At 54.5% G+C, this 20,133-nt stretch overlaps 1 protein-coding gene across 5 annotated transcripts in view; it reads left to right on the forward strand.

Annotated features, from left to right (window-relative positions):
* Positions 1-691: 691 nt before the first annotated feature.
* Positions 692-20,133, forward strand: part of ASPHD2 (aspartate beta-hydroxylase domain containing 2) — a 41,929-nt gene continuing 22,487 nt past the window's right edge. For 3 of the 5 annotated variants that reach the window (XM_057526090.1, XM_057526089.1, XM_057526091.1), the window contains exons 1-4: positions 692-890; positions 4,364-5,461; positions 10,707-10,820; positions 15,606-15,692. In XM_057526090.1, the coding sequence (XP_057382073.1) occupies positions 4,579-5,461; positions 10,707-10,820; positions 15,606-15,676 (1,068 nt within the window). In that variant the 5' untranslated portion in view covers positions 692-890; positions 4,364-4,578 and the 3' untranslated portion in view covers positions 15,677-15,692. Of the gene's footprint in view, positions 891-4,363; positions 5,462-10,706; positions 10,821-11,425; positions 14,320-15,605; positions 15,693-17,000; positions 20,058-20,133 lie in introns of those variants that run through there. The other 2 variants (XM_057526087.1, XM_057526086.1) reach the window with 2 other exon arrangements.

The following is a 20,133-nucleotide window of genomic DNA, read 5'->3' on the forward strand; positions in this document are numbered from 1 at the left end:
CTGTGATTACTTGGGCACAGCCTACTCCTGGCTAGCCGGTGACTCCCTGCGGGCAGGGGCCGCGTCTGGACTGCTCACCAGAGAGCTCAGGGCTAGCCCGAGAGGTTGCCCAATAATCATTTGTATCAAGCGAATGAGTTTTTCTTCCATGAAACTTAAGGATTTGCGGTTTCATTCCAAGTGCCTGCGAGGCCTCTTAAGTATATGAATGAATCAGTAAAGAAACAGGGTGTCAGGGCAAGAGGAAGTGAGGGAGGAAAGAAGAGGGAGGGAAAGTGAAAGAGAAGGAAAGGAGGAAATGTAGGAGGGAGAACCAGAGAAAGGAGAGAGACCAAGGGAGGGAGAACAGACAGAGGCAAAGAGGGAGAACCAGGAGCGGGTGAATTAACGCCCGTCGGACTTCACGAATTACCCAACGCCCGCCCGCCTGCGCGCGCCCAGGGACTGGGAGGGCAGTGCGTCTCCCCGCTCGGGCCCACGGCCGCGCCCGCAAAAGCCACGCGAGCGGGCGGTGCGATCCCGGCCCCGGGTCACACCGCGTGCGACTAGCGCCGCCGGCCGCTGGGGGTCTCGGCCCAGCCCCTCAGGCAGCCCGGCGCTGGCCCCGCCCCGCCCTGCCCCGCCCGCGCCTGCACCCCCTCCTTGAGCCGCCCGGCCGCGCGCTGCATTGTGGGAGTTGTGGTCCCCGCGACACCGCGGAGCGCAGCGCGGCGTCGGCATCGGCTGGGGACCGGCTCGGTTCCGGCTAGGGCTCCGGCGGCGTGGGCCGGGCAGCAGCGGGGTAGTGGCTCCGCGGGGTGGGCAGGGGGCGTCCGGGCGTCCGCACGCTCGGGCGGCGGCGTCGCCTCTGCCCCAGCGGTCGCGTCCGCCGCCCGCGCGCTCGGGCGCAGGTAAGCGGCTTCTCCGGGGGCTGCGGGGCAGGACGGCGGCGCAACGGGACCGACCCTGCGAGATGGGGAGGAGGCGGGGGTCGGGCGGCTGCAGGCCCGCGGTCCCCACGCGCGGCGGCACGGCCGCTGAGGGCGCTCAGCGCCCCGCATCTCGGCCCGGCCGAGGGGCCCCCGCCGCCCAGCGCTCGCTACGTGCTGAGCGCCGCCGCCTCGGCAGTGTTCGCGGCCCCGGCCGGGCATCACCCTCCTCGTCCCCTTGCCCCCTCACGACTCTGTCCACCGTGTTAACATGCCCCATCACCATCACCTTCTCGGTCACCACCCTCCCTGGTCCCTTCTCTTGCTGCTCTCCCCCTCCCCCCATCCCTGTGCATCACCCATTTCCCTTATTTCCCGTGGTGATCCTCCTCCCCTGTCCCATGAGTTATCACCATAAGCCTCCTTCCCTAATCGCCCACTTTTCCTGTCAGTACCTTTCCATCATCCCATTCCCCCCACCCCACCCCCCTTCCCGCCCCGACCTCCTGGCGGTCACCATCTGTATTAACCTATCCTGTGCACTCCCCTTTTCCCCCACTCTCCTGAGTGGGTGAATACTGAAAAAGCTGGCCAAGAAAGTGAGGAGGAGAGGTCTCCGGTTCCCCGCAGCAGAGGGCTGGCTCCAGGGCAGCTCTCAAGCTCCTGGGTGCATGCCACACTCCTTGCCCTGCTCCTTGGGGGGCTTCTAGGGTACCCTGAGAGTGAGCAGAAGCTCTCTGGCACTGGGCAGCCTCTTGGACTGGTAATGTGAACTGGATTAACGAGGTTTGAGCCGAGTGTCTCTCTCCCTGGGTGTTCATTGTGTCAGAAGTTATATTTGATTGGACTTGCTCACCAAAAAGTGGCCATGAATTTGGACCCTATTCCCCAGAGCTGGCTGACTTTGAAGATCTGGAGTTGCGTATTATTAAAGTGCAGACCTGCAATGAGGTGTCCCCATCCCTGATGAGGACAAGAAATGGGAACAGATGTGTAAAGGAAGCTGGAAGTTACTGTGGACACAGAGACAAGAGCTGGGGGGTGGGAGTGGAGGGGGTGGAATTCATGCCCTCCCAGCTGCAGGGCCGGGGTCTATGAGGGTCAGATGTTTGAACCTACTTGATAAACTGCCAATCACCCTGCAAAGGTAAAGGTTTAATTTAGTGTCACGTTTCAGCTGTGAGCTTGTTAATCCACCTCTGGGCTCAGGGTCCTGCCAGTGTAGTTTGGGTAAAAGTAAGTGACAGATGTGAAAAGTCCTTACTTGAGCTCTCAGTGCTGTTTGTGATCTTGTGAGCAGGGTCTGAAGCTGGGGTCCAGGGCATGAGGATCTTCTGCGTTTTGTTTATAGCTCAGCCTAGGGAGCGTTCATGGCTGGTGAACGCTCCTCTTCCCTGGGGAGAGGGTAAGTGGTGTGACTGTCCAATGGAGAGATTCCCTAGTCATCTACCCGGTACTCCGCGTCTTCATTTTGATTGACTTAAACTTCAAGCAGGGCTGATGGGAACTGACACTTAACAGGTGTTTGTTAAATGATCATCATGTCACTCTTAGAACATTTAAGAAAAACCTCTCTTCCTGAGAGACTGGGTTTGTTTTTGTTTTTTTTTTAAGAATCCTGGGGTTCTGTTTGGGAGATGGCTTGCAAACAAAATACCTTTCATCATGATTTTCCTTCCCTTTTCCTCAAGAGGAAACAGCTGCCAGTTATGGGGGGACTAGTCAAGAAGCAGGGCCCCGGGGTGAGTGGGGGAGGGGGTCTGTTTCCATCCAGGGCGCCCAGCCTTTCCCTCTTCTCCCAAATCTGTGAAGAAATGGAGAACGTATGAGGAAAAAATTTAGCTTCTAACCTCCCGACTCTTGTATTTTTCCTAGAAACATAAAAATGTCCATGAATATTCAGCATATGCGTTTCTGACTGAATATTATAGTCAAGCGATCTTTATTCAGCCTAAGCTGGGAAGATATAAGTAGGGAGTTAAGGACAATCTAAGGTTCCCCTTTAATTTTAATAGCTTTGCATGTCTGGGGACACCCCCCCCCCCAAAAAAACATTCCTTGAGATGTGTGGCAACACACATCTTTGGCTGTTGGAATTCTCAGACCTGAGATACCTTTCCCTGATGGCCCACCTGTGGTTTGCTGGCTAATAGAGATGGGAATCCACATGTCACAGCGGTCACTAGCACATTCTGAACTGTCATCATGATGTGATCATCAGTGCTTTCAACCCATCATTCCCCTTGATCCAATGAGAGGAGCATTACCCCGTCTTACAGATGAGCAAACTGAGACTTAGAGAGGGGAGTGACCTGCCCAGTTTGGGTTCTTAACCTCTCTGCTACATTGCAAGAATGTTCGGGCCAAATTTAGTCCCCAGAGAAGGGGGAGGGTACAGCTTTCCTGTTTTTGTTAGTTGCCTTCTCACATTCCTGTAAGACAAGGGAGAGCGTGGTAGCAAGCGAAATTTCTGCATTATTCTGCTCCTCGAGGTGAGGGAATGTATTACACATGTGGTGGAACTTAGACCTGGCTGTTTTCATCCAATTAGAGCAGGATGGACAGAGAGTTTCACCTGGGAAACATGGCCAGGCAATGAGACAGCTGGGCTTCGATCATCTTTTAGGTTGTTAGGATAATCAGCATGCTAGACACTGGCCCAAACCATCGGCAGGATACGTGGCAAAGCACAGCACTTCTGTGTGTTTTGGAGACAGACCGGAAAGGGCTTCTATTTTCATTCTATCCATCATTTCACTTTCATAATCCCATGGGTGAGGCCAGTAGATAGCCTCCCAAGCGAGTAGACAGAAAATGCCTGGTGTCCACCACAGATGTGACCCCAGGGAGCCCACTTCCTTTTCCAGCTTGATTTAAGCGCAACCTATGTCAGAAGGGCAAGAGAGATTAAATAAGAATGATGAAGTGCTGTGAAAAGAGAAAGTAAAATGGAGAATATGCAGTTCCAAATTCCTTTACCATTTGTAAGATGCTTTTGAATCCAGATTTCTCTTTAATAAAAGGTACAGAGATTTAAGGAGAATAAGCATTTATTACATACCTACTATGCAAGAGCATAGCAAAATGGATAGATATTGCTTTGAAGTGAGATGGGCTCTGTGTCCCTGCCCCGGCTGCGTGAACTGGGGTGAGTTACAGGACCTCTTGAGCCTCAGTTTCCTCATCCATAAAATGGGGATCACAGCACCTCCTAAGGATGACACAAAACAGATGGGACTACTGTAATTATCAAGCAGTACTTGACGCAGATTAAACACTACTGGCCTTTTGGGAAGGGGGGTGGTGGTAAAATGGAGGGAGAAGGTACAGGATGGAGAAGCGTGTCCCCTTCCAACAGAGACCTGACAAAATGAGCTGGGGCTTTGCGTTTCACTTGAGGACTTTTCCAGGTGTAGAAATTTATGCCGGTTTATTATTATTTTTTTTCATCTCAGGTTTGGACTGCCTAAAAAAGTCATTTCACGGTGACCAGCCCCACTTGCCGACGTGACCTAAAGCCACTCCTTTGCCCCCATCCGCAGTGACTTTTGCCGGGAGCGGGGGGCTGGGCACAGACGTCTGTCCATGCTGCCCTTGGCAGGACCCGAGGAACCGTGGCAGCCATGCCCCCGCCTGCCCCAGCCGCCCCTCACCCCCTACACTGACCTGCATGGTATGCGTGCCCTCGGGATCCCCGAGGACTGACCAGCTGACCTCGCTTCGGATCCCCAACAGCTCCCCCAAAATGTCGCTCGAGTGGCTGGTGGCCTGGAGCTGGTCGCTGGACAGCCTGAGGGACTGCATCGCCACCGGCATCCAGTCCGTGCGGGACTGCGACACCACGGCCGCGGTCACCGTGGCCTGCCTGCTGGTCCTGTTCGTGTGGTACTGTTACCACGTGGGCAGGGAGCAGCCCCGGCCCTACGTCTCGGTCAATGCCCTGATGCAGGGCCCCGAGGCCACGGGGCTGCAGAACGGGTTCGTGTACTGCCAGTCCCCCGAGTGCGTGCGCTGCAGCCGCAGTGAGGGTCTCAACCAGAAGCTCTACCACAACCTGCAGGAGTACGCCAAGCGCTACTCCTGGTCCGGCATGGGCCGCATCCACAAGGGCATCCGCGAGCAGGGCCGCTACCTCAGCAGCCGGCCCTCCATCCAGAAGCCCGAGGTCTTCTTCCTGCCCGACCTCCCCACCTCGCCCTACTTCACCCGGGACGCGCAGAAGCATGACGTGGAGCTGCTGGAGCGCAACTTCCAGACCATCCTGTGCGAGTTTGAGGCCCTGTACAAAGCCTTTCCAAACTGCAGCCTCCCGCAGGGCTGGAAAATGAACAGCACCCCCAGTGGGGAGTGGGTCACCTTTTACTTGGTCAATCAGGGGGTCTGCGTCCCCCGGAACTGCAGGAAGTGCCCACGGACGTACCGCTTGCTTGGAAGCCTTCGGACCTGTATTGGGAACAATGTTTTTGGGAACGCGTGCATCTCCGTGCTGAGCCCCGGCACCGTGATAACGGAGCACTACGGACCCACCAACATCCGCATCCGATGCCATTTAGGTATGTGGCGGGGACAGGGCCTCCTGGCACGTGGTGTTCTAATAAATACAGCCCAGCCCGTCTGCCGGACGGGAGTCCAGACACCACGAATTGTAGTCAGTAGCCAGGATTGTGCTTTTTCGCATGCTTCACTGTACTCTGATCAAAGATTGATGGGTCACATGTAAACAGTGTTGGCAGCAGAGAATTGAGTCAAAAAAGAAATGTGTGGTCAGTATAAACCTATTTTGTGACAGAAACTCCGTCCAAAGGCACTGTCTGCCGAGATGGGAATGGTCTCCATTTACGCTGTCCACTGCAGGAACCACCAGCTGCATGTAACTTGAGTGCCTGAAATGTGGCCAGTGCAACTAAGGAGCTCAATTTTTACTTGAATCCAAATTTTAAAATATGACAGTTGGCTACTGTATTGGACAGAGTAGCTCTAGAGCCAAAGGCTATTGGGGTGATTCAGGAGGCTGAAAGATACCCAAGTGCTTTCTGAATCACCAAGGACGAAGTGACGCTTTGTGTGAAATTGATTTTATTCGGCTTCTAGGGAGGTTGGTAATATGCATAGTGTGCGTAGCAGTGGTTTTGAGAACAGGGTCTGGAGTCAGATTGCCTGTGTTTGCGTCCTCGCCCCACCATGAGCTGGCTGTGTTACTTTGGGCGAGTCAGTCCACCTCTCTGGGCCTCAGTTTCCTCATTTGGGAAGTGGAGGTATTATAAAAAGATCATCTTTTACAGAGTTATGTTGAGGCTCTGGTATGATAATGCGCGTCGTGAAGCATTTGTTCAAGCAGAGCCTGATAGTGAGTACTTGATAAAAGCAGGCTCAGAAACTACTCGGTGAAGAGGGATGTTAGTTCTCCAGAATGCCTCCTTCCTAGTGAGTCACGATAACATATTGGTTACCGGGGCACTGGCACCACTGGTTAGCATCCCAGACTAGGGGAGCTGCCGAGAGCCTGAGCAAGGTCCCGCTTTGCAAGTTCGCAGTGTGCCCGCCCCAGCTTTGTGTTGGAGGGAGGAGAAGCACACGGAGGTGCCCCAGTATAGGCTGGAGAAGGGGGTTCATAACTATGGTCCACAGAGGAGCCTCGGGGCTGCCTGGGGGACCTGAGCCCAATGCCCCGGGCCCTCCAGCCCCTCCAGCCCCTCTTCACCCAGAGCCCTCTGCTTCTCCCGCTCTCTCTGTGGGGACTGGACAGAGGGCTTCACTGCTTTAAAAAAACAAAAGGAACTAGATTCGAGCAATTGACACCGTTTTGAGTATTTTAAGAGTAAAAGCAGGACAGGGTAGGGGCTCTGGAGGGAGTGGCCTGGCTTTGTGGCTGGCTGTGAGACTTTGGGAAATAACCACGTCTCTCTGGGCCTCAGTTTCCACATCTGTAAAATGAGATAGTACTTACTCACAGGAATGTTGAGAGGTTTCAATAAAGTAATATCTGCCATGGCTACTTGACACGGCGCCTGGCATGCGACGGCATTCGATAAATGGTAGCTAGTAGCTTTTATGATCAAACACTGTGTTGGGCAGTGTGAAGACATGGTCCCTGCCCCCAGGAAACAGTGGAAAATGCACAGTCTCTGGAAGCAAACATACCTGGACTCAGATCCCAGCTTAGCCCCATTTTCCAGGTGACCCTGGGCAGGCTCTGAAACTGAGCCTCCAATTTCTCCTCTCTGAAATGGGCGTAACACCTACCTGGAGGGCTGTTTGGAAGATTAGAAGTATGTCCTGTGTGTGAAGTGCTTGGCAGGTAGAGGGCAGTCAGTTAAAGGGGGCTCTGGTTGATCTAAGAAGTGAGATGATCGTCTTAGTGATGATTATTGTAATAAAATCTCTGTGTGAGGCACCAGGGCGCACTCTGAGCTCAGGGGACACAGGGGCTGCCTGTGGGCTGCTCCGGGGAGGGGGTCTGACCCTGCAGGACTGCTGGGAGCGCCGGGGTGGAGCAAAGGAGGAGCCTTGCCCTGGGGCTGGGGCGCCGTATCTGGGCTAGCCGGGGAGCCCGCTGGCGGGGCTGAGCTTGACCAGCTCAGTGGGAGCAAACCGCAGGGGGCCTCCCTGCCAGGCTGTGGGCGTCGGGAGCAATGCTGTTCTTTTTAAAGGTTTTCCTTGTAAGTTTTTTAAAAGCTTCAGAACGACGTGTAGGGAAGGACATTTGAGGTTGATGTGGTAGAATTCCGGGCAGCTGTGTGGAGTAGAGAGGGCTGGTGGCAACAACACCTAGGATCTGACTCCTGGGCGTTCATGCCTGTTGTGTATCTGTGCAGTGTACGTGTGTGTGTGTGTGTTTGTAACATGTGCCCACGTGGGCCTCTTTATGACCCGTCATTCCCCTCCCGGCCCAGAGAGTCACTTGCCACCAGAAAAACTGGGTCATCCGTGTCACCCTGGACAGCAGGCGGTGTTGGAAGGTGTCCCACTAGCGTGGGCTGTCCCCATGGCAAGCGTGAGCGCCAGGGTTGGGTTTGCTCCGTTTCCTCCTCTCCTCTGTCCTTCCACCCAGGAAGGAAAGAGAGGGGTGTGAGACTCACGTGACCTCGTGTGTTGACATAGGGGGTGTCCGGAGAATGAGGTCAGAGGCAGGAAGGGCCTGGTACGTGCCAGCGGCCACACCTCCGCCAGTTACCTGGCGGACGTGGGGAGGCACCTGCGGTTCCAGAACTGTGTCCTTGAAGTGCCCCGCGGCCTCCCTTTCCGCCTTCCGTCTTGAGTGGGGACTGGGGGCGTCGTCCCAGCCACCGCTCTTCAGCCGTCAGCGTCTCCGGATGGCACATGTTTGCCGAGCCTGCTCCAAGCTTCCGCTAGAGGTGGCAACGCTCAGCACCCCCTCCATGCGGCCCAGCCGTCACCCAGCATCGTGTACGGGGCTGCGAGGTCCCCACGCACTGTCAGAAACCTCCAGGGAACAACCTCTGAAACTAATCAGGCAGCTGTTAGCCAGGAGGCCGATACCGGTCCAGTGGCAGACCCTCAGGGAAGGGTAGATGAAAACGTGTGAGTGTATCCAGATTCTCGCTACAAAAGTCCATTAGGCTCTCATTTTCCTTTCGTGAGTATATTGTTGGATTTCTCTGCCGTCCGGCTGGGTGATACAAGCGGGTCAGCTCCTGTCTGCCTTGCCCACCCTGAGTGCCAGCTGCCAGCCTCCTGAAGCGGTGGACAGAGCCCTTTCTCCACCCATCTTGAGCCTCTGTCCATGGGCATTGGGGACAAAGCAGTGAGCCCTAAGCCAGAGGGGGCCTGGGGATATGGGACTGGCCGAGGCTATGCATGGGGCCTGTCTCTGTCCCCAGGAGCCGCCCGAATGCTCTGTTTGGGCGAGTGTTGATCATATCTGCCAGCCAGGCTGGTTTATGGCAGTAGGCGGGGATGGTGGGCCGTTGGAAGGCTGGGGCGCAGTGAAGGGAGGCGGAGGCGAGTGAGCAGGGGCTGGGAAGCCGGCAAGCCAGGCCGTTTTTCTGTTGTACCATGGCGGGTGGTGATGAATCATTTCGTGGCCCAGAAAAAGGGGAGCTTCTTTTTGGAATCCTGGGGTGTTCTGTCCCTGCCGAGAACCACCTATCCCTAACGGCCTTCTCCACTGAACCAAGCGGTGAGGGCATGCATGGAAAGATGTGGCGTGTGGGGCTCTCTCCATCCAGGCCAGTGAGCGGCAGGCGGAGCTCCTTTATGGCCCTAACGTCCCCCAGCAGTTGTTAAGGGTAGTTGGAGATCCTGGTTCCAGAGGCAGAACTGACAGTGTCAGCTGATTCAGTGAAATGTACTATTGATAGTTGGAACATATTAACTATAGGGAAGTTGACAACCACTTAGCCTCACTGCTATGGATGTAACAACTAGCATTTATATCGTACTGTCCAGTGTTGTAAGAACCTGTTCCATGGAGCCAGACAGATTTGGGCTCAAATCTCAGTTCCCACAGGACTAAATAGCGACTTCCAGCAGGTCACTTAACTTCTCTAAAGCTCAGTTGCTCCATCTGGAAAGTGTGTGAAGTGATGTCCGTAAAGTGTTTATTTAACACAAACCTGCTCACAGTAAGTCTTCAGTGATTGGTAGCAAGGACAGTGGTCACACAGCTTGGAAGGCAAGTGTGCTCATGGCCTGTCTTTACAGATGAGGAGGCTATAGCTCAGAGAGTTTGAGTGACTTGCTCAGAGTCACCCAGCACATAAGGGTGGTCATCTGACCTAAGTCCTCTCTCCTGCCCATTACTCCACGTGGCCTCTTTGTTTGAATTCTTACTCCATATGTGCTTCCTGGAGCCATCCATTTCTGGTTCAGAGGGTGTGTTAAATCCTTAGGCTGTTAGAGAGTGTGCTGTTTCGTGTGTGTCGTAGGGACGTTAAATCAGAGCGGGGATGCTGACTGGCCCAGGGTCGAGATTGTCAGGGTGGGTCACTGAAGACAGACAGAACACCATGATCCCAGGCCCTGTTGCAGGGCCCACTTCCTCCCGGGTCAGGGCCTACCCAGCCTCCTCTGAGTCAGTTAGGTGGCTGTGCCGGTGCCTTCATTCACAGATGACCAGGTAGTGCCAGGGGCCAAGCGTTCCTTCAGACCCTTGAGTTGTAAATAGGGGTGTGAAAGTGCATGCACGGCAGCGTTTGAAGAAGACCCCCCTTTCCGGAGTGATACACCCGAGCTCGGGTCCCCCACTTGCATTTTGAACATATGGCTTCCTACGAGGCTGCCAGTCTGTTTCCTCTCAAAGCTCAGGCGTTTCTTTAGGGGTGTCACCATTTTCCCAGAACGAGGCTGGGGAAACTTGGACTGTGAACGTGCCATCCTCAGGCCTCACAGTGGATTTAAACGTTGGACGCTAAAGAGGAGGGCACTGTGTGAGTCTTCGAGTCTTTAATCTCGACTGAAGCAGCCTTTGCCTATTGGGCAGGCAGGGTTCTGAACCTGGCCTCCCTCGATTTCCGGGGTCCCACGACCGGGCTTCAGGAGTCTCCCACGTGTAGCGCAAACCTTGGTCCGTGCTTTAATCAGAGGAGTCCCTGGCCCAGAACAGATTAAGCCACCAGAGGAATGAGTTTTTCCAGGGAGCACAGTGAGGATGCAGGTGCATGGCCTGCATCTGTCCTAACGGACTGCCTCCACCCCCCACCAGGCGGGGCTCCCGAGGGGTGAGGTGCAGGGTCGGGGCTTCGCAGGTTGAGAGCGCCCTCCAGAGCTTGCCACTCCCGACTTCCGGCGTTCCTGGCCCTGCCTGCCTTCATTGTCTTTTCTCTGCTTTGCCTCCAGGTCTGAAAACTCCGAGTGGCTGTGAGCTGGTGGTGGGGGGGGAGCCCCAGTGTTGGGCAGAAGGCCGCTGCCTCCTCTTCGATGATTCTTTCCTGCACGCCGCGTTCCATGAAGGTGAGTGTCTGTGTGCCCCGTGGCCGCCTTTAAAAATATATATATATATATATTTACATGTATATTTAAACTTTCTTTTTAGAGCAGTTTCTGGTTTCCAGAAAAATTGAGCAAGAAGTACAGAGTGTGCTCCTTGACGTGACCACCCTCCCATAAATTTCCCCTTCTGTTAGTGTCTTGTAATAGTGTGGTACGTTTGTTACAATGGACGCGCCAATTTTGACACATCATCATTAACTCAGGTCCGTAGTTTACATGAAGGTTCACTCTTGCTGTTGTACAGTCTGTGGGTCTGGACAAACGTGTGATGTCACGTGTCCAGCATGACAGGATCGCACGGAATAACCTCCCTGCCCTAAAAATCCTCCGCGTTCCACCTACCACGTTTTCACCCCTCCCTCCCTCTGTCCGTTTCCTTTCGTGCACTCTGCTGAGAACCTTCTGGGGCCTTCTGATAACGTTGTTGATCAGAGAGGAGGAGAGCTTGCGATCTGTGCCAGGGTCAGGAGGGGTCCCTGCCCGAAAGCTGACCGCGTGGGTCTGGCTCTGCCCAGGTCCTGGCTCCGGGCGGTTTGAACCTCTCCTCTCTCGCCGCCCTCCCCCAGGTTCGGCGGAGGACGGCCCACGGGTGGTTTTCATGGTGGATCTGTGGCATCCCAACGTCGCAGCGGCCGAACGGCAGGCCCTGGATTTCATCTTTGCCCCGGGACGATGAGAACATTGGTCGTGCTGGAGTCGCCGAGAGTGGCCGCGGTCCGCCCGGGCAGACGGGGGTGCGGCCCGGCCCCTGCCCCTGTTCCAATTCCATGCTCAGAAACCTGCCTCGACAGAATGCTCTCATTTGGGATTTGTTTTTTAGATCACGTTGGGTCCCTCTTTCCTTCGGTTATTGAAAATGGGAAATTTTCAGCTTGTATTTCCTTAGATTTCTTTTCCCTTCCAATCATTTGCTTCTGCGATTCCTTTCTGCCTAAAAGCGCATTACTTTGCTCTGTGACCAGAGGCTTGGTGTCCCTGTCGTCTGTGTCACGCTGCTACTTGGTTTCGTCAGTGCTCTGAAATAGGGTCGCCAAATGGTTACTTGTCTGAATGTAATAACATAAATCTTCTTGTCATCTTAAAAGAAAAAAACAAAAACAAAACAAAACACTGCAGATCAGAGAGCTGGAGGACGTGGGCTCTGCTGCTGTCACGGTCACCCTGGGCCCTCAGCCACCCGGGCAGGGGTAGCCCGCGGTCGGCATCCCCAGCTGTCCCCGGCTGGCTTCCTCGGCAGGGTGGTCCGGTCAGGGCGGGGCAGACTCACCATTGCTCACCTCACCCTGAACCCAGTCAGGTCCCTGATGGCAAGAGCATTGGGCTGGTGGCACTGGAGGCTTTTCTGTAGACGTTGCTTTCTGACAAAGCTGAGGCTGCTGTCTTCGAGAGCCAAGCTGGGGCTCCCTCGGATTAGCAGCTGAACCTGTGATTTGATTACCTCACTGCCTACAGAAACCCTACTGCCAAACCGGGCCTGGAGAATTTCCCATTTGAGCTGTTTGGAGTCCGCGGTGATGAGCGTTCAGACCACCAGGCTGGCTGATGGGTGCCGAGGTGGGATAAGACCTCACTCATCCAGTGACGTTCTGGAAAAGCCTTTCTCTGGCAAAACTGGAATCGTAGATCCGCCCAAAGTGTCTGTTTTGCTTTGGAGTTCTGTTGCCTATGATTTTCCATTTATTTGTCTGTACATAAGTGTTCAAACGCTGGGCTCAGAGATCATGGCAGAGTCGACCCTGTGTCTCTGTCAGTGCACAAGGGTGCGATGAGGGCCACCTAAGCCAGTGTGTGCACGTGAGGACACTGGGGGGACCTACAGACCCAAAGGACCCACGGTCGCGGCGCTGGGTCTCCTGTGAAGGACGTGGCCAGTTTGAGGCACTAAGTCTAGAAACGGCCCCCCGTTAGCCAATGTGTGAAGGAGTCTCCTCCAGCCACAGTAGAGATGCCTTTTTTGAATAATGTATTACGGCAGAGTCAGGTTTATAAAGCCTTGGAGCGGTACGGAACACACTGCTTGTCCCATGTCTGGGTCCAATGTTTCTATCCGAACGGAAACCAGCAGCTTCTGGGAGGAACAACCGTCAGAAGTAAACGCGGTCTGAAACGCGCTAGGTAGTTACTAGCAAGTGTGCAAAGAAACCGTGTCTACGTTTGAGTACAATTTCTACACAGATATTTTTCAGCGATTAGAATGCAGGAAAGGGCAGAAATGTCAAACACACCTGAAGTCTTTTTACTCGTTAAGTTTCTTGTTAAAGAATCACTGAGGTGCATGATTTCTATACGTACTGACTGCTCTACGTTTACAAAGCCAGCAGCCCACACAGGTCGCTGGCTACCTGTGCTCACGTGACGCGGTTGGGGAGCAGGGGGTAAATAAAAGATCTTGCTGAAAACCAGAGTGAAGTGGTAAAGTGGTCTGTTGGAAAGGTGACGTGTGACTTGGACAGAGGCTCCGAGAGGGCCACTCGTTGGAGGCTCTTGGTTTCTGGATCGTGTCACAGAGACAGGCGGGCCCCTAATGGTGATCATGTACAGGGAATGAAGCAAGATGTAGTTCTAAGTAATGGGCGTGGAGTGGGGGAAAGGAGCAGATCCATGGAATATTCAGGAACTGCAGATGTCACTCTGGACAAAGAACAAAGACCGTGCTTCAGGAAAGCTGAGAATTCGGGACTCGGTGCCAGGAACTTGCTCCCATGTCACCTTGGGCAAGTCACGGAGCCTCTGGGAGCCTCAGTTCCTTCACTGTAGAGACAGTGCCTGGCACATGAAGCAGCGAGGTTGGTTCCCTTCCTGACATAGCAGTGGTTCTAAGCAGTTATAGAGAAACAGGTGAGGAGGAAGGATGGGTGAGGAAGAGATGGACGAACCCACTGGATCAGTGGCCAGGGGAGCTGCGGCTTCTTTCTGTTGTCTGTGTCTAACCTCAGGGAGAAGCAGGGCCCTTGGTGGCTCTGTTTTGAATTTTTCCCCTTGTCTTAGAAGAAGGACAGGCGGCTCTGGTGGCCTGGAGCCCCAGGAGATGCCTGGATGCCAGGTGTTTTCATAGCAAAGCTGGCCAGGCTGCCACAGCAAGTGGGCGAGAAGAGCACCATGTGCTCTGGGCCACGATATTTCTCACTCTCCTGAAGTGTGCGTTGCCAACTAGGCAATTGCTAAAGTAATTTACATGTTGCAGCCGGGGATGCCCAAGGTGAGAGAAGGGAGGCAGCATGCCTGCCCAGCTTCGAGTGGGAAGCCCTGCCTTCCAACCCAGAGACAGCCTGCCTCAGCTGCAAGGCTGGATCGGTGACTCAGTTTGACAAGGTCACCTCCCAGGTCTCCCAGGCACCTGCTCATCATACCCCAAAGTCGCCTAGATTGTCTGGGTTCTGAGCCCTCCTTTGCTGACAGCAGCCATACTTGTAGCATTGAGTAGTGCCCTGCACCGTGTGGTGGAGGAGGAGAAGGGTAGTCCTCACCCACTGGTTCTGGACTTTGGCTGCACAGTACAATCACCCAGGGAGCTTTTGAGAAATACTGATGCCCACGCCCTGACCCCAGGGCATCTCAGTTCTTTGGCCAGGTCTCGGTATTTGTTTCAACTCGTTTCCTGGGCTGACTCTAATGTGTAGCTGGAGCTGAGGGTCGATGCCCTGAGTAGCAAAAATGGCAAGGCCTTTGAAATCAGCCAGCTGGAGGTTCAAGGCTCAGCTGTGCCCCTGTGTGATGCTGGGATAGGCCACCTAACCTTGGCCTCTAGGGGACGGTCACTGTTTTAACACTCTCCTCCAGCAGTACTTTGACGAGCCTCTTGCAAGACCGTAACATTCCCCTCTCTCAGTCCTTGGAGTTCCAGGACCTGACCCAACCCCAGCTGCAGGGCTAGGCACATGACCCACACCTGACCAATCAGAGCCTTCCAAACTCCTGGGTACTTAGGGATTGGGTCAGGGCTGGGCACATGACCCACACCTGACCAATCAGAGCCTTCCAAACTCCTGGGTACTTAGGGATTGGGTCAGAGCTGGGCACATGACCCACACCTGACCAATCAGAGCCTTCCCAACTCCTGGGTACTAAGAGGTTGGGTCAGGGCTGGGCACATGATCCAGGTTCTTTCCTGGGACCATTGAGAAAGAGGCTACTTTTCGAGGGATGGGAGTGGGGGATCCGGTGTAAAGAAAATCTGAGAGTGAAACCCACAGAGGAGAGCAGGTCTCTCATCTTGTGGAGATCATCTGAGTCCTAATATAGCTTTGCCTGGAACCAGCCCTACCTCTGGACTTTTCCGTTACATGAGCCAATAAACTCCCTTTTAACTCTTAAGTCTGAGTTGGGGTTTCTGTCTGTTGCTACCAAATGTCCAAATCCACTCTGTGAACTTCATCTCTAAAATGTGCCTAATGCTTCCTCTCATAGGCTTAAAGTGAGGTCTGAATAAGATAAGATTATGGCAAGTTGTGGGTGGGTGGGAAGTGCTTCTTACATGTTTTTAAAATGTAAATATGAGAAGCAGAGGCTAAGTACAAAATGCTGTTTTTAAGGACCATCATGCCCTGCTGGCAGCCGCCTCCCAAGACATGTATGTCCCCGGCTGAATCTTGCTAACCAGATGTAAACACAGGGAACAGGACAGAATAAGGCTATATATTTTAAAGCTGCTGACAGATGGCAGTGAAAATACTCAAGCAGATTGTAGCATTGGGTGGCAGGAGGCAACACACACAGAGATTGATTGACTTTCCGCCTCCTTCCCAGGCACACACGTTGGTCCTAACTTCGGATCACCTACCTACCCTTACCCATATCTCCCACTTCCGCCGCGTTAGCCACCCCGGATTCAAGGTGAGTGTGTTTCGTCCTCGAGTACAGACAGCACTGTTCCCTCTGGAAGATTCTGTCGTATACATTACTATCCCATAATACTTGTGGCCCTGCGGGGGTGGGTGCCGGGACAGCTATGCGCAGTTAACACGAGAAAACGTAGGCTCGGGGGGCAGCGGGCGAGCACAAGGCTGTGGTGCTGGCTGGAGGGCGAGCCGGAAACAAGCCAGCTGTCCCAGCTCCCGGCTCAGCATCCCCAGGCTTCTGAACTCCGGTCGTGTGTTCAGGCCTCTCTCTCCACGGCGGGCAGAGGGACCCCCCCTGGGGAGGCCATTTGCCTTCTCAGGACACACACACCGAGCCCCACTTGCTGTGGGTCCACGACATGCCACACTTTTACGTACATCGCCTTTCCTCTCCATTTTAAAGAAGATACTGAGAGTTTCCAAAGCACTAAGTGGTAGAGCTGCGATCTGAACCCTGGTCTCACACCAAAGCCGTGTGCTCCTACTGCCCCAGGAACCAGCTGGGGCTGGTTAGAGAGCAAGGACACACCCTCTGAGCACACAGGAGAGATGGAGCGGGGAGAGGGCTCGTCTCACCCTCCCCGTGCCCTACGCCCTTCCCGGGGATCAGTCAGCCCCGCTGAGTAGGAGGGTAGGGCAGAGAAGGGCTAGCACTCAGCTTGGACCCGAGCACACTCAGGCTATCATGAAATGGCCTCTTCTTGGCGCTTGACAGGATTCAAAAGGCACTCTGGGTTTTGTTCCCCAGAGAAACACAGCTGGTTTCAATTTCAGACATTGAAAATAAACAGAGAGGAAGTGTCCTTTTTCAGCCTTGAAGCCCTTAGAATCTTCACCTTAAGCTTCCCAAATTCAATGAATGTACTGAGAAAAGATCCAGAGTGTCTTTTTTTCCTGAGCTAGGATGACGAGTGTGGATCTTACACCCCGCCCTCCCCAGGGGCAGGGGACAGGGTACTTCCCCTCCCGCTGCTCTTTTCCCAGGACAATCCACAGTGAAGGGGTGTGTGTGTGTGTAAGGCGGGGGGGGGGGGGTGGTGAACAGATGCTCGCGTTGCACGCAGTTCGAGAGCGTCAGCCGTCGGTTCCCTGCTCACCCCGTGGACCCCTTATTAGCAGGGGTCTCCCTCTCTGCCTCATGGCTTCCTCTGCCTGGAGACAGTGCCCGTCATAAAGCAGGCACATCCCTCTATCTGCCCCAAGTGAGGCCCTTCCAGTCTCCCAAGTAGCCCTCAAATCTGCCCATTTCTCTCAGTCACGTCACCTCCCTGCTCCGCGCCAGTAACCCTTCCCACCTGGACAGCCACAGCCTCCTGGTGGTTCCACTCCTGCCCTGCTTCTCACCCATCTGAGAGCCAGTGACGTTTCCAACGAGAACCAAATTGAGTCACTGCTCTGCTTAAAGGCTCCCCTTCGCCCAGTGTCTCGGCCACCTTGCAAGGGCCTTCACGGTGCGAGCCCTCGCTCCCCGCCCGCGCTCCGTAGCACCGCACTGTTGAAAGACAGAGGCTTGGCATGGCCAGAAGGACAGACACATCAAGTTTGCAGGGTGGGCGCGTTAGTTTCCCATGGCTGCTCTAACAAACTTCTACGAACCTGGTGGCTTAAAACAACTGAACTCGGGCTTCCCTGGTGGCGCAGTGGTTGAGAATCCACCTGCCAATGCAGGGGACGTGGGTTCGAGCCCTGGTCTCGGAAGATCCCACATGCCGAGGAGCAACTAAGCCCGTGAGCCACAACTACTGAACCTGCGCGTCTGGAGCCTGTGCTCCGCAACGAGAGGGGCCGCGATGAAGAGTGGCCCCCGCTTGCCGCGGCTGGGGAAAACCCTCGCACGGAGGCGAGGACCCAGCAGAGCCATGAATGGATAAATAAATAAATAAATTAATTAATTAAAAAAAATAAATAACTGAACTCGTTCGCTCATGCTTCTGGAGGCCGAAGTCCAGAATTGGTTTCGCTGGGCCTAAGTAAGTGCATTGCCAGAGTCCTGCTCTCCAGGGTAGAGTCCATTCTTGGCCCCTTCTGCATCTTGTGGCCGCATCACTCACCCTCTGCCTCCATCCTCACTTCTCCTTCTCTTCCGTGAGTCACCTTCTGCCTCTCTGACAAGCACACTTGTGAGGGCACTCGGATGACCTGCATCTCAGGATCCTTAATCACACCTGCGTGACCCTGATCACACGACGTAACACTCACAGGACCCTGTTGGTATCTTTGGGGGCCACCGCTGGGCCCACGACACAGGGCCCGTGGCCTGGTGTGAGGATGCGCGCTCAGCGGGGAGCAGCCGCGCCCCACTTCCTGCAGGAGGCGTGTGAGGAACGCAGTAACTGGGGGAGTGTGAAGAGCGTCTCGGCCACATGAGAAAGGCCTGCCGTGGGGCTTCAGCGCTCGAGAGAGGGTGACTGCAACCAAGAGCCAGTCTCCACTGGCGGTACCGTCAAGGTGACAAGAGCCAGAAGCCTAGATGCTTCCCTCCAGCGGGAGGCGGTTTGATTAGGCTCAACATCCCTCCGGGGACCAGAGAGCCTTTCCCGGCAGGAGTCTGATTGATTGCCACTGTTAATCACGCCATGGGACCTTTTTCCCTGAGGTTCGCAGGTGGCAGCCGCTGGGCAGCCGCAGGGACTGAGCCCAAACAGAGCCTCTCACTTCTCTCCCTCCTCCCGTGTTCGCCGCTCACTGGCGGGAGGCAGTTGTCCTGGATGATGGGGGCACTCTGGGGTCTGCCGTAAACCAGGGCGTCCTGCAGACACTGCCGTCCCTGGGGGGCACTGGTGTGCGGGAGTGGCCGTCCCTGGGGGGCACTGGTGTGCGGGAGTGGGGCTCGCCCCCGCGGGAAGGATCGAACTCTGGAACTGGCAGGAAGAAAGGGGAGGGAGCGCTCAGTTTCTTCCTTAGTGGTGCGGCCCGCTGGGCGAGCTGGTGGCTGGGATACGGACCGAGGCTTCATCCCGCATTTGGCTGAAGGGTCCCCGGGCCAAAGCTGTAGGGAACCTGGTCGGGGGGTAAGATATGGGCTTGCGAGTGTACTGCCTATTTCTGTGACAGATCACCCCAAGAGTGGCTTAAAACAACACACATTTATTATCTCCCACACTTCCTGAGGGCTAGGAGTTCAGAAGTGGTTCGGCTTGATGGTTCTGGTTGTTTCTTACGAGGTTGAGTCACATGTCGGCAGGGGCTGCAGTCCTCTGAAGGCAACCGGGCTGGGAGACCTGCTTCCAAGAAGCCTCACTCACGTGGCCCTGGGCAGGAGACCCTCACCACGAGGGCTTCTCCATAGGGCTGCCTGGATGTCAGCTTCTCCCCAGAATAGGTGAACTGAGAGAGGTGGCAGCTGTGATGTTTCATAACCTACTCTCAGAAGTCACACTGTCATTTTTGCCACATTCTAGTCATTAAAAACTAATCACTAAGTACAGCCCACACTCAAGGGGGAGAATCAGGTCCCTAATTTGTAGCAAAGAAATTGTGGACTTATTTTAAAATGGCCGTCGCACGCAGGTCTCACATTCTGCTGTGCGGACCTGAGGTCACAGGACCTCATACCTGTGATCGCTGAGACTCAGCTCAGAGGGAAGCACCGGGCTGCCTCGAGCACTGATTCTCAGAAACAAGCATTTTGTATTACACACATATTAGGCTCAACAGCAGTCCTGGGAAATTAGATGGGAAGAGAGGTTTCTGAAAGCAAAACAGAGGAGATTAAGCTCTGCCAATGGCCTGACAGCCAGGAAAGGGCTCACAGACAGGCAGGAGATTTCCTTGTGAAGCAGAAATTGTTTGTTAGAGTCCTTGAGCCCAGGTAGTTAGCTGAGATACAGGGGGGCAGATGAAAATGGGCTCGGGGGCTCCAAGTTCTGTCCTTGTGTCAACACGTAACAGGTCAGAATTTCACCAAACTCAGGACTTGGAGATCTCACAATTCTGGAGCATCACAATTCTGGCAAGAGGAAAAAAGTGTGGTTGCTTGAAAATACCCCAGGACAGAAAGGGAACATGTTCTGTGTTAAGTCAGTCTTGGGAATGTTCCTTGAGAGCTTGGCCCCGGGATTTGTAAGGGACTTTTCCTTGGAGAATCAGGCAGAGAAGTAGGACATTGTACATTTCTCCTAGCCTGAGGTGTGGTCCTCCTCCATCTGGGAAGCTCACCTCTTAGGCCAGCCAGCGGCAGGAGGGACCCCAGAGAGGTGACAGAAAGGGTGACATGGGCCTGGTGTGCGGTCCAGCCACGCTGCAGCTGGTGCTCCCTGGAACAGCCCGCCACCCTCGCCCAGACCGTTCTGACATGCCCTCTTCCTCGCCTAGCCAGGCTGGATCAGGCAGGGCAAAGAGAAACGTGACCACGTGAAATATACACATATGTACATATATACATACATACCTTCATCCTTACTTTGTCACTAGAGATGTTACTGTTACTCAGAACT

Source organism: Balaenoptera acutorostrata, chromosome 13 (assembly GCF_949987535.1).
Source record: "Balaenoptera acutorostrata chromosome 13, mBalAcu1.1, whole genome shotgun sequence".
In the NCBI taxonomy this organism is placed as follows: Eukaryota; Metazoa; Chordata; class Mammalia; order Artiodactyla; family Balaenopteridae; genus Balaenoptera; species Balaenoptera acutorostrata.